The sequence below is a fragment of the Anopheles coluzzii genome, chromosome 3 (genome assembly GCF_943734685.1).
Source record: "Anopheles coluzzii chromosome 3, AcolN3, whole genome shotgun sequence".
Classification (NCBI taxonomy): Eukaryota; Metazoa; Arthropoda; class Insecta; order Diptera; family Culicidae; genus Anopheles; species Anopheles coluzzii.
In genome coordinates this window covers 76,687,245-76,701,080 of record NC_064671.1, presented here as the reverse complement: position 1 = coordinate 76,701,080, position 13,836 = coordinate 76,687,245, and the positions used below count along the sequence as shown (strand labels likewise).

Here is a 13,836-nt window from a genome sequence, read left to right as displayed (position 1 = left end):
AGGCGCAAACGACAAACTCACAGCAACCAAAACCCGTTTGCACCGGCGTCGCGTCTGCTGCTGCAGGCAAGCGCTCGGTGGGCTCGAAAGTTTATGGCTCATTTAAATTAATTGAAATATTTACATTTTATTGCGCACATGCTTTAATTAATAAACGTCGTCGGGTAACATGGCGTTGCGCTGAGCAATGATCGCATGCATGCCCCACGCCGCCTTCTGTGGCTAGGTGTGCATGCACATGGTCGGGAAAGGTGAGTGCCGTAGCCGCCACACGAGCTTGAGAGTTGTGTGGGGGGATGTTGAAACGGATTAAGTAATACGGACCTGCTGCTTTTCGGTTAGCAGCTTGAAACAACCATTGCCATTTCAGAAAGTTCAAATTCCCAGCAAAGCGATTTGAATGTACACTCAGCGGTCCTGATTCGAATACAACGTGTGCTGATTAAAATGATAAAAATCGACAGTCAAACTTCGGGTCTTTTCAGTTCCCAGACTCTGCTCCCTCTCCGACGCGACTCCGCTGGAATTTCCAACACATTCCCGAACTTCTAGCCATTCTTCCGAAAAAGCGTCGCCCTCTTGTTGGGCATGCAAATTCACTCCATTAGGCAAAACTTTATCTCTCTTCTCTTTTGTGAACGAGTGGAGGACATTCATTCCAACCGAAGAACCTCCCCGATGGGCAAAAGAACACACAGCACCGCTTGGCTCTACCCTGACTAAACAAAACCTTGAACACTCATCTGGACGTAGTTCTCTACTGGATGCACTCTTTCCCACCCACGAGGACACGCCGGACCAAAAATCAAACCAGGACCAAAATGGACCAACTTTTCCAACTAGCACTCCAGGGAAATTATCTGACTTCGTAACTTATTGCTAAACGAACACCCATTCAAGTGTGTGACCCCTTCCTCCCTTCTCGGATTGGAGGTGATGGTGGTTGACGGGACGGGATATATGTTTGCCGGAATGCGAGATGCAATTACCGTATACACACACACAGTTGACCATCACCATCATTTCAAGGCTTTTCGTACGGAGTTAAAGGCTAACCGGAGTGCCATACTACAATTAAACTTTGGCTGACTTTTGGATACGAGAATAACTTCTTTGCCCGCTCCAAAAAGAGCAAACAATAGCCTCTCCTGTAGCAGGGGTCTTCCTTCCTGAACTCACTTAAGCCCCGCTCTGAAGGCACGAGAATGCACTAAATGCTAGGAACGAATAAACAGTGTTTAAAAATAGGAAACCTCCATATGGTTGCAAGCCGCCACAAGACCCCAACAAGCCTTCCACATCCGGGAGGGGCAAGAACTTCGAGCCAACTTCCGCCCCAGACACACCTCCCAGACCGTCCAGAACCGACGACGGCACGGTGCGCTGTCGGTTGGTTTATGAATATTACAAAGCAATTGCCGTTTGCCGTTGTTTAGATTATTTACAGCACGATTTTTCCCTTCGGCTGCGGTGCTCCAACAAGCAGCGTTGGTTTGTACGCTAGCAATGGAGAGAGGGAGAGAAAGAGGTTCTACATTGGGTTCCGGAAGTACAGCCTGGAAGCAACACATCCAGCGAGGCAAGATTGTTCTTTGTTTCGCTCGAAGCCGTATCGATTGCGATTGGGGAACGATTGAGGAAAAGGATTCTTCGGCACTGTAGGGATGTGGGTACAATAAAAGCAGGCGCACACACTACATTCGAAGCGCCATTTTTCATCAATATCAATGCTATTGGATTTCGCAAATGTTTACGATAACGGCTACTGCCGACCCATTTGCCCGGGGATAACACTTCACACCAAAAATTGTGCCGAAGAATCACGATACTTTATGTTTGCCACCCTCGCATACACATACACAAATCTAGATATGAATGTTTATGAACGTTTATGGGAATAAAAATCAGGCCCCAATATTGACACCGCTTGATTTTTATGTAATCGAACAGCGCAGACAAGTATTACACCACACCAAACAGCATTTTAAATAGGTTTTAAGTGTGAACAAAAAGCTCTCTTTTTCTGATTTGCCTCACCAAACCAAACGCATATTGTCACACCTTTCAAGTGACGCGAGTGTGAAAAATTTTAATCTCATTTATGCACCTTTCCGTAGAATTATTTTTGCACCATTCTTTAAACCGTTTCCGGCGAGAGCGCGATGCATAAATCCGACTGCTGACAAAGTGTGTGCAGCCATTGCTGCATGCTGTGTGGGTGAGATGGTGGCCTCACATTCAAATCTGTCCCAATGCAAACACAACACACGCGCACAACTCAAACATGTGAAAATTAATGCCACCTCATAAATAATCATCGGGCCGGGGCCGAAAGCCATAAAATCGATCAATTACCACGATGGCTTTGATTAATTGAACAGCGAGGGACCGCGCAGGGAGCTGGGAAGGTTGAAGAGCTGATGATTATTGTGCTATAATGTTGTTGTTTTTATCAGTACAAGCGCACTCGGTACCATCATCCGCTGTCGAACAAACGGGTTGAGTTGTGTAATGATGGGATATTTGGCTAGCGTAAATTGTTATTGTTTTTGCTGTGTTACATAAAAATTGAAAATTATTACTAGCATCGAGGTACGGCTCATTAAACAATTTGAGGTTGATGATTGAACCTACGCACATACAACAATCAAAACAACAACAACACTAAATCGGCATAGTTTCGTAATTTTTGCTGCAACATATTTGCAAACCATTGTGGTCGGTCGGAATGAATGAAAATTAATGCTAATTGTAATGCGTAACATACTGCTCTTGGAATGAGATTTGTAATTCCCATTTCAATTCCAATTAATGGACACTTGCTGTTTGTATAGGAAGGGTTAAAAAATGAGTTTACATAATATGAGCTGTCGGATATTGGAATGCAATGGTAGAAATTGGCAATTGGAAACTAAAGAATACTAAAGAATTTTACATTCATCACTATGTCAATCAAGACTCAAGAATATAATTGAACACTATTCAGATAGTTGGAAAACTTTATACAGACGTTTACTTGAGCTGGAACCGTTTTTAGAGCATTTATAATCTTCTAATTCATGAGGATATCAATAATTCCTTCAATCATGCAAGTCTGAAAATTCTGACGAACGAACGAGGTACTAAAAATGTCGATGACTATTAGACAGCGAATGAGACTTATTATTGTGATAGAATTAAAGGTTAAGTTATAGTTACGGATGCCTAACTGTCTATCAGTTGAGACCTTAGATGTCTATTTCGATGTTTTAAGAAGTAGGTCCCCTATATATATTCTTCATCTGCATGCCGTGAATTGAAGTCTGCATGAACAATTAAAGTCATTGCAACAAAAACTGATAACCAGTCTGTATTCGTTGGAATGCGTCTTGTAAAAATTACGCTGGTCATCATTTCATAGCATTATTCAGAATTATGCTAAAATAGAAAGTTTCCAACGTTTCTAATACTTACTATCATTCCCCCTACCATATTGGTCAGGTGCAGCTGAGCAACCTTAGAAAGCAATATAAAGAAAAGCAGACATCCAACCTATCAAGGCGTTGCCATGCACCAAATACCTTCCTTTTGCCATCCATATCAAACACACTTTCGTTTTGTTCTCCTGCCTAGCGCAAACAAAAAGTGAAATGTGAACTTCCAAAGAAGGCAGCAATAAACTACCGCGCTACACCTTTCATCTAACCACCGTCCTCTCTCAACGCGCAATGGATTCACGCTTAATTCTTTGCGATTCTTTGCGTGCCTCTCTGTGCTCGGAACGGGGTGCACCACTGACACAAAAATCCGCAACGCTGCGCCTGCCAACCACGAAGCCACACGAAAGGCGACCAAGAAAATCCAGATCATGCCACTCCGAGAGATGCTTCGCTTTCTCGCCTGGGAGGACTAGATTTCATGCAAATCAGCTACACCTTATCAACGTCCATTACACATTACATCCTCTCCTCTCTCTCTGTATATCGGAATCCAATTATTTTTTTGTAACAGTTGCTCGTTTCTCGTCTCGCACTTTCACGCAATTACGGCGTCATCGCCAAACTGAAATAGAAAACCAGCAACCCCAACCCAACCCGAAGCACTTCGTACTGTGTCCCCCCGCCGCACACTTTCTTCGAAGCGTGATTAAGCGAAAGGGCCAGGTTAGTTTCAGCTCGCGGTTCAAACGATGCAACAAGCTCGGTGCGGATTGCCAGAGATAATCTGCATCGCGTGACAGACAGTGTGAGGCGTGGCGCGAGACGGTGTTGAAATGCGTGTGTGTCTGGTGGTGTCTAGTGTCTGTCCCGCTGTTCGCCTATAAATGAACAGTTAGAAACAAATAGAGTTAAACGGGCAGGCGAATTAGCACCAAACCTGTCACACACACACACACAGAGAGAAGATGAGCCGCAAGGCCTGCCACGGGAAGAACCGACAGGAAAGCTGGTCAAACACGTTCGGCCGAGTGACGATAATCTAACCGTATTCGTAATTCGCGGTTTGCGTGCATCACCTGTGCAAGAAAGCAGACCCCATGGCGCAAACAGCAAGCATGTGTGTTGTTCGAGCCTTTAAACCAATTATGTCGAGCATCTTTCCCTTTTCCGGTTAGACCCTGAGACAACCCGGTGGTACTACGAAGGAGAATGGTATGCTGAAGTACGCGGGGATTAGGTCAACGGCAAGAAATTGGTTCGCAAATGGCCAGAAGGTCCCCATGCCGAGCAATTCCAGCTCCAACCATAGGCCAACCATCCAACCCAGTATGTGTGGGTGTGTGTGTGTGTATGTCTAAGTTTGATTAAACGATGTGTACCACTGCTCCGATGACACCAGCGTCCACAAATCACCCACAGGTAGGAGCCTGGCCCCGGCCAACGGCCGTATAATTTGCCGCCGCTGACACGCTTTGAAGTCTGATAGCCGGGGTGGTGTGTTGTGTCGCCGAGCGAATGCGCCTTTTCAGCCTGCCCTGCTCCAATCCAGAACGGCACGGACACGGACAGCACCTGGGAAAAGACAAATCGTTCTGGCTGAAGGCACGAGGACGACAGCACCAAGCGGCGCAACAGGTGCCCAACGGGGACGAAGAACAAAGTACACTTTCTCCTTCGTGAACCTTTCGTGAGTGTGATCGATAATTTATCGAGACAAGCGGGATCCGAAAATGGGGCTCTCTCGCGTGATGCCCTGGAAGGCAGCTGGGGATTGATGACGGGACATTCGGCGTGGGGTTAAGTGAAGTTTTAGCACTCATCCGTGTCTATTCCAGTGGTTCCGGTTCAATGGTGTGGAGAAGGCGCACGGGAGACACACCACACCGCAGACGTTCGCAATAGATTTAATTAAGTGGAAAAATGACAGCGCACCGCAGCCAACACACGGCCGGTGATGGATGGTTCCATCGGAGCATCAGGGGCTTTTTTAATAGTCTGCCAATCAGGACTTCAAGAAATGCCTCCCGAAGACGCCTGCCGAATAGTTTAGTCCCAAGTTTTCAGCTCACATTGATAAGGGTTGCAGCACAGAGTCTTGGGGATGGATCGATTAGGTATCTGTGCTGCGCTAAAAATATCTCAATGCTATTCTCAGAATCACGAAATACCTTGCGTGCGTTCCGGAGTACTTTGAACAACACGACCGACACTCAACCCAAGACGTCTACCAGCAATGCTTCTGGAATTGCAATACGACACACGTACGCCTTGCCATGCCAGTGTGCCACACAATCCAATCACGACAAGTGATCTCCAACGGAACCATTACTACCAGCAGCTTCTGGGGACATACCTTTAGATGCCACAAAACCAATAAAGCGCCACAACAATCCACTATCAGATTTGATGTATCACCACCACCCGGTTCTGCACTGTTTGTCGTGTGCTGTGTGGAGCTCCGGGAAAATTATGGAGCTGTTGGGCGCATAATTTGCAACCGATTTTCAACCCTCTTGGTTGAGAAATTAAGATTAAGAGTGCTCAGCCAGCGATCGCGAACTTCGCCTGCCTTCCGTATCTGTATCCTGGTATCGTGTGGTTTATCTTGCGCTCTCAATCGTTCACTGCCGCCGTTCGTACGGCATGTTGTAGTGAGGAAAACCCTCAACCGGTTGTTTGCACTTGTTCTTCGTCGTTACACACCACCTTGTGGTAACAAAAAATAACAACAACGAAACCGAACAAAAAAAAAACGATAACAAACCATCAAACCGTTTACATCGCGAGCACTTACCGCGCCAGGGCAAGTCAAACTCGTTTACCCGCAGCAACCGGCGGGCTGTTTGAGAGAAAGGCAACAACGAAAGACAAGCAGATTTTTCCGATTTCGGTTTGCGAAACTCTCGTTTTTTTTTGCAGCTCGTGCGTTTTATCGCCCGTTTCGAATCAGCGCTTTATTTGCTCCCCGGCCGTTTTTGCACGACTTTTAAACGACGTCAAACACAACCGACATCCCGCGCGATCGATGTGTAGAGTTCTCGTTTCAATCCCTACGCCCATTTCGATATCGTTTCCGGAAAATCGAATCACTAACCATGGTGCGCACATGCTTCGACAATAATCTTGTAATGCGCCCTCGCAAACACACACACACACACAGAGCTCCTTCCAGTCGGCCCGAGAGCTAATGGATTCTCGGATAAGATTATCCCAATACCCCAATCGGAGCCACTTTTCCTCGGGAGCGTAAGACGAGGCAAGAGGTCGGTCCCTGATCGATCGTTAGTGGTTTGAAATTTAAACGTCACACATATTAATGACCTTACGGTGGTGATGATCATTTCAGGGTCGGTGTGCTGATATATGTGTGAGTGTGTACGTGTTCTAGATTCAATTTCAACATTCGATGGCAGGGAAAAAGCCAACTAAAAAAAGAAAGAAAGCTCTACCCGACCCAGAAACGTGATGAGAAATTTGTTGCAGAAAAAAGATACGAGCAGCGACCGAATAAACATTCACGGTGCGAGATGAAGATGGAGTAACGATTCAACAACATAAATAAATTTAATGAAATTTAATTCGTGTATCGGGCCGACTCGGTGCCACACGTGTAATCGTTAGCTAAATTGCCCATTCATTTCGACTGCATTAGTTTGCAATTCAATTTTGCCAAGTTAGCGTTACATTCAGATGTTAAAGCCTTTCAGGTTCCATCTAAAACGCCCTTGGCCCAGTCACACGCACTCAATTATGGGTAGAACTCAACCATGCTCCTCAAGAACTCAAGAGGGAAAGAATCAACTGGCAAAGGTTGATGCGTAAAATTATCAAAGTGTAGTGTGCCATTTTGATTTGTGAAATTTGATAAACTACTTGTTTAACCATACTACAGTGAGTTAACCAAACACACATAATCAAAGAGGGAATGTACACGATAGCGACTATATGCTATAAGTTTATCATCTTGCAAGAAACTGCTTATATCAATTATAAAATAGATATTATTCTTCATTATCACGCGCAAAAAAGCAGTTAATAATTGTTGAACAAACGATTGCCCTTTCTTTCGTGATTTTTGATTGCCTTTTAAGATATAAGGGGTTTCTTAACTTTTTGATAAAAAACTCTGTTTCTACTTGACAACTTACAAAAAAGATAACAACAAGCAAACAAATAGCTCAAACCTTTTTTAAAAACGGTCGGAACTTCAAGTAGCTGTGCTTGTTAATATGTAAAAGTTAATAAACAGCCTTCATTTCTAAATGCAATAAACGATGCCTAAGTGTCATTTTAAAATCGGAATCAACTTAACAAATTTGTAATTTTTGAAAACAAAATTATGCGACCTCCATAGACTGTTAGCTCGTAGCAAAAGAAACAAATAGGTTCTAGACCCTTTTTCCGGAAAATTAAGCCACTGGGTAATGATACTGCAGTTGATAGCGAGGAACATAGCATAAACATTCAAATTTTTCGCAGCTTTCCAAGAAGTGTACTCTTTATTTTTACGTTCCCTCTTTAAATAGTGACACGTGTAAGGTGCCAATCTGTGATGAGTGCATCCTTTGACGAAGCGCGTGTATTCTTTCAAACTGGAAAGTTTTTTTTTTTGTATCTACAGATTTCAGTGTACAAGTTAAGATCACTTAGAACCTAGCGACTTAGACTTAGAGATCTTGGGAGGGTCAAGTTGAAGGGATGTTACACATATCCCATTACACCTTATGGCAACGAAAGCAGAGAATTGTTTGGGAAAGTCTAATGTAAGGGTAAGAAACTGTAATAAAAATGACCTACTTACTCCAACTCCACTGGAAAGCTTCTAATGTCCCTATTTGGATCCCCGCCATTCCATCTGATCCGAGGGCAGGGATTTTACACCATTTGCAGAGCAAATTAATGCAGACGATAAAATTGCTCATAAATACTAATATTACTCAATCCGCCTGTGTAAGCTCGCGCACGGTGCGGACATTATGATAAATCTAACCTTTCACATCCCACATTGCTGCAGCTCCCAGCCCCTTTGCTACCTTTGGGCAAGTTATATACCTTGCAAGCACAAAAAACTAACGAGCAAAAAGAACGAGAAGCTTGTCTATTTTCCGTGTGCCGAGCAAAACGAACGCCCGCCAAACGGGATAACTGACACGTTAACAAAGTTAATAGCGCTTTTATTGATTCAGACAGAAACTGCCCCGCATGCCAAAACCACCCACCGGCTGATCCGTTTGCCTCCCCCCGCGCTCTGCTATCGCGCGGCAGAAAGGGACGATCATTTCGGGCAGCAGAAGGAAAACACACGACTAAAAGAGTGCGGCCAGCGCCCGTTGAACGGTGCGGGCGCTGTGCAAAAATATGCACACACCAACTAAGGGAAACGCACAGCGCAGGGGAGGAGACGACACGTATAAAGCTGCAATTTTATCGCCTGCAGACACACGCGAACGCCCCAAACCTTCAGCAGAGCCAACTATAAAGGGGGAGGTTTCACAATTAAACAGGTTGAAACAGCGCTTTCGTGACGAGTTTCAATAAAGCTCTGGCAGCCGCGCAACACACAGCCGGTTCTACCCTCGCTCTAACGGTGTCGTCGTCCCTCCTTGTGCATACTTTGTGTGAGAAGCCTCACACGCGCGGATCAACACCTGGACGGAGATCATCATCATCATCATCCAGCGCGCGGTGGCTAAACAGTGACAGCGAACTTGACCCCTTGCCGGTCGGCACCAGTGCTCCCGGTGTTGCGCGGAACTTTGCCCCGACGGAAAACGAACCACTTACCTTCAACTTTGCCGAGCGCTAGCACGAATATGGTCTGCACCGCCGGGATAGCCCACGCCACCAGATGGAACAGGTGCGAACGGCTCTCGATGGCTTCGTGGCCCCACTTGAGACCGGCCGCCAGGAACCAGGCCAGCGCCAGACAGGCCCACCAGGCGAACGCTGCCATGCAGCAGAAGTACAGCGCCATGAACAGCACCGTGCACGACGTTGATTGACGATGGCCCTGCGGAGGAGAGAGAGAGAGAACAAGAGGAAGGAGAAAAGCATTAGTTTTTCGAGCTTGAACGTGCAAGACGACCCTGAGGCTGGCGGAAGGGCTCGGTTTGGGGGTTTGTGATCGCAAATCGCGGGATATATGTTCGAATTTAAATTACAAAGCACACTGCTACTGGTGGGGGGGAGACCCGTTAGGTTCAACTCTCCGGCCCCTCGGCTGACCAGTGGGCCAGCCACGGCAAGTGCAGCTTAACGTGACGTAGTGTGTTGTGCCGTTTGCTGGAGCCTGTCGGGGCTCTGCTGATTATTATCTAGAAAAGTACGCGCCCAGCTGCTCCCAGGAGCTCCATAACGCGATCTGCAGCTAATAATACAGTGCACGAAGGGTAGTAGCAATAGGGAGAGCAGGAGGAATCGCTTGGTTGGAACATAAATTTTATCTAAAATGTATTGCATAACCTGTAGGCCCATCGGGGCAAGAATTCAGCGCAAAATAAAACGGAACATTCCTTTACACGACCGTTGGAATTTTGGTGGAAATTGGAAAATAATGTTGGAGCTGAATAATTTTTTTTTCTATTTTTGTCTTTTGCTCCTCCAGAATGAAATAAAACAAACCATCCAACCACAATATAATATTCATAATACTCATTTACATTCCAAAGCACATCCATCCTGCCGACCGATAAATGCTTTCACGAGCACTTGAGCTTGAGCGATTAATTAGAATTCACACAGCTATTCGTCGTGCTTCCGGCATGGCAGCCTGGGCAGACAAGGAACCAACTCCAATAGCACCATTTTAATGCTAGAAAAGTTTACCATACGATGCAAGGGTAACAAGTAGAGACGAAGCAAAAGAAGAAAAAAAGGTCTTGGGTGGAATGAATCCGTGGGATGTTGGGTAAGAGACCGGCAACGACTACTGAGCCGTACCATTCTTAATCGAACCAAACGGCGGTTCGTGACATGAATTCGTTAATCTTCGCGCAAGCAAACGTGCCATAAAAGTGGCGTTTGAAGCCGGGCGTGAAACAAAAATATAGTTATCGACAATCACACCACCTACCTTCCGTGTGCAGAAGTGCAGAAGGGAGGAGAGGCATCGGGTTTAGTGGGCGTAGCGTTTCCATGCCGTGTAATGTTTAGTTTAGCAGACAACCGTCAACAGAAGCCGTTCAATCGATGTTTTTATAGTAAGTATTCGATTACAGAGAAGTGAGCAACTGCTGTCAATAATTAACGCTTCGTGTTAAAAATGTCAGTTCAATGTACAATATACGTAGTGTTTGATAAACGCCACACGTTTTGCGTTTAAAGGGTTTAAACGGATTTTATAGCATATTGTTAAATACATGCATTTGTTTCACGAGATGAAACGATAGCGATTCATGCTTCACACGCAATTATCTTTGAATGTAGTTTGATATGAACAAAAAGTTGTAATAAAAAAAAAAAGATTGTTATTTGGTTTTTCTCACAACAATGAAATAAATTCAGAAGTTTTTGGAATTTTAAGGTACTTTCTAATTCAATGCCAATTTCCAATTCTGCCTGTCCTGAAAGGGTGCCGTGAAGTACAATTCCCATTACAAAAAGATCCCAAAAAGTCCCAAACTTATGAGATGCTTTGAAAAATCGTGTAATTCATAAATCTTGATAAGCACAAATAAAGTAAATTCCGTCAAGAAACTGGCGGACAATAAGATAATGTTAAAAACTGGTGTATAAACTCTTCAGAAATTGATCTATACTGTCTTTATTCCTACCACATGCTAAACGAAATCTTCAGAGCCTGGAAATGAGCATTCAATTTCGTAGATGCAGCATAAAATTGTAGTCTAAGAGCTACATGAAGCAAGAGGTCTTTATTGTGTACAGATGTGCATTTCTTTTGAAGAAATACAACACAAATGTGTGTCTATAAAGCACATTCTAAGAAGCGCCTTGAGTAAATCTGGTTGACTGAATCGGCTCACTTGAATCAACTCTGATTTCTGATCGGTAATACGGGGCCTGCTCCTGCACAAAACTTAATCATTCCAAACCCTTACCGGCGGCCTGTTGCTCGCAATTGGAAAGGAAAAGTAAAACCAAACAAAAACCGGAGCATTCAATCTGCAATCATAACAATGCAGGCTGCAGAGAAAGAGGGAACCGACCTCTGCGCGCTGGATTGCACTTGTATATACACTCTCTGGAAGTAAACATGTTTACAACTTCAAAGAAAGATTAAATAATGCATCGTTTACAGTCACGGGAGCACTACGGCGGGGAAGGGGGGTTGATACCTCCAACCTGCCTGTCACTGTAAACAGTGTTGAAAAGCATAAGTATACATTTCACCCGAACTGATTGCATTCGTGCAGTGGAGGCGCGCGCGCAAACCATCATCTTGCGTTGCGTTTGAGGCGGCTGCCGCACCTCCGTTTCATCTTCTCGGCAGGCCGTCAGCAAACGATGACAACGGCAAAGGCACAACAGCAATAACTACAATTAACTCTACACAGCGCACTTCTCGCAGCGAAGGTTGTACTCGGAATCATGCTTTCTTCCCTTTGACTCCACACAGCCAGCATACTTCACAACACACACACACCGGGCGGCTGCTGTTCGTGGAATTCAACCCGTGGCGTGCTGGTGCCGGGGCCGCCATAGCATCACAGGAATGTGTCACTAATGCCTGCATGCGACGCCACCACGCTGGAAGCAACATCGGAAGCAAGAAGTGCAGTGCCCGGCGACAAATGTCACTGAGTCGCCCCTCCTTCACGGGTGGAGAGAGTTCAGCAGTCCGACGACATCATTTCGGAAGGTTACCAAAGTAGTTGTGCCTCTCGTGCGTACCACCGGGTAGCATCACATCCAGCAAAAGGTCGCCTCCGTTTAGTAGTTAAAGAGAGACGATTAAGCTCGTGCTTTCGTACTGAAGACGTTGAGAACCATTTCTTCAGCAAGCCGGCCTAGTTTACCGAGCCAGAAAAAAACCCCGGTTCTGGCTGAGACGGTGGATAAGAAAGACTGAGAAAAGGGCACGAGACCACCTCGACAATGCATTTGCGCGTACTCTGAACGTTTCATCTTACGCGAGGAGGTCACACTCGCGACGGCACACGAAAGGGGAGATGGGGCTGAAAAGTGAGGTAAATGAAAACAATAATAAACTGTTCTCCGTTCCCTTCCCAGTAACCAACCCTTCTGCACACACATAACCTCAACGAGGCTTGATAAGGGGACAACAGAAAACCCGTCCGCTTCCCGACCACCAAAACATTTGTAGCGATTGTACACCCCGGGGCGGGTGAATTTTGTTTGTGTCGTGTTGTAACCCGCTCCCATCCACTCCACTGCTGGAAAGCACAACAAGAAAGCTCAGCCAAAGCTGCCGGCAAAGAGGAGTTTAACCGTCATCCGGTTCTGTGCTCCCGCACATCCTAGCCATCCACCGTCGCGTATCGCAAGCGCGACTTTGAAGTAGAATTAATGTCGTGCATTTGCTCGTTTTTTTTTTTCGTCTTCCTGCTTTATACCAAAAACTCACGGAAACGAGTGCTCGTGGGTAGGTGAAGAGAGTGGGAAGCCCAAAGAAGAATCTTTTAACCCTATCAATCTCGCGCGTGACGGGGTTTCGCTTTTTTTCGGGGTGGGAGTGCGCGGTCTATTGTAGACTTCTTCAGTTCACAGATCCAAACATGTGAGGTAACAATCCGGCTTTGCATAAATATTTATACAATAAATATACACACCCTGAGGTCAAGAGAAAGAGAAAAAGAACGAGAGGGGGAAAGAGCTCTTTATTCATTTTATTTTTATTCCTTACGTCATCGCATGAGGGAGTCATTCCTGTGACGGTTTCGTGTTTGATGTTTTTTGTTGTTGTGTTTTTCACTTGCTCACTCATTTTTGATGGCAATGTTTCGAGAAGAGACGAGAACAGAAGGGACACACCGAATTCCACGGGAATGTTGAATATGAAATTGTCTTTAATTAAAATAATTTCCGTAAACATATGGAGGAAGAGTCTGAGGAAAACTGGAAACCATTTCCACGGGCAGCACATGTGTCACACGTTGTAATAAAGTCACATTTACAATGGCTTCGCATGAGTATTTCATTGGAAATGATAATTTGATATCAACATTTCACCAGCATCGCAACACTCATGAAATCGCGTTATTGAAACTGTACGAGTACACAACACACAAACGAACGTAATTGTAAGGTTTCCCCAATAAAATAAAAGCGCTGATTAATATACCAGTAATTCCAGAGAAATTAAACAACACTCACTTTATAGGGATAATTAAGTTTGTGTTTTACGTTCCCGAGTACTATACATGGGAATGTCAGGCAATATTTACAAAATGAACAGTTTACGCAGTTTTGAAGATACCATAAAATACACATTAATTCT

At 45.0% G+C, this 13,836-nt stretch overlaps 1 protein-coding gene across 3 annotated transcripts in view; it reads right to left on the bottom strand.

The window, feature by feature from the left end:
- The window catches only part of LOC120954933 (frizzled), a 237,792-nt gene that overhangs the window by 157,758 nt on the left and 66,198 nt on the right, over nt 1-13,836 (bottom strand). For all 3 annotated transcript variants that reach the window (XM_040375291.2, XM_049609607.1, XM_049609608.1), the window contains one exon: nt 9,204-9,429. In XM_040375291.2, coding sequence (XP_040231225.2) covers nt 9,204-9,429 — 226 coding nt within the window. The remainder of the gene's footprint in view (nt 1-9,203; nt 9,430-13,836) is intronic.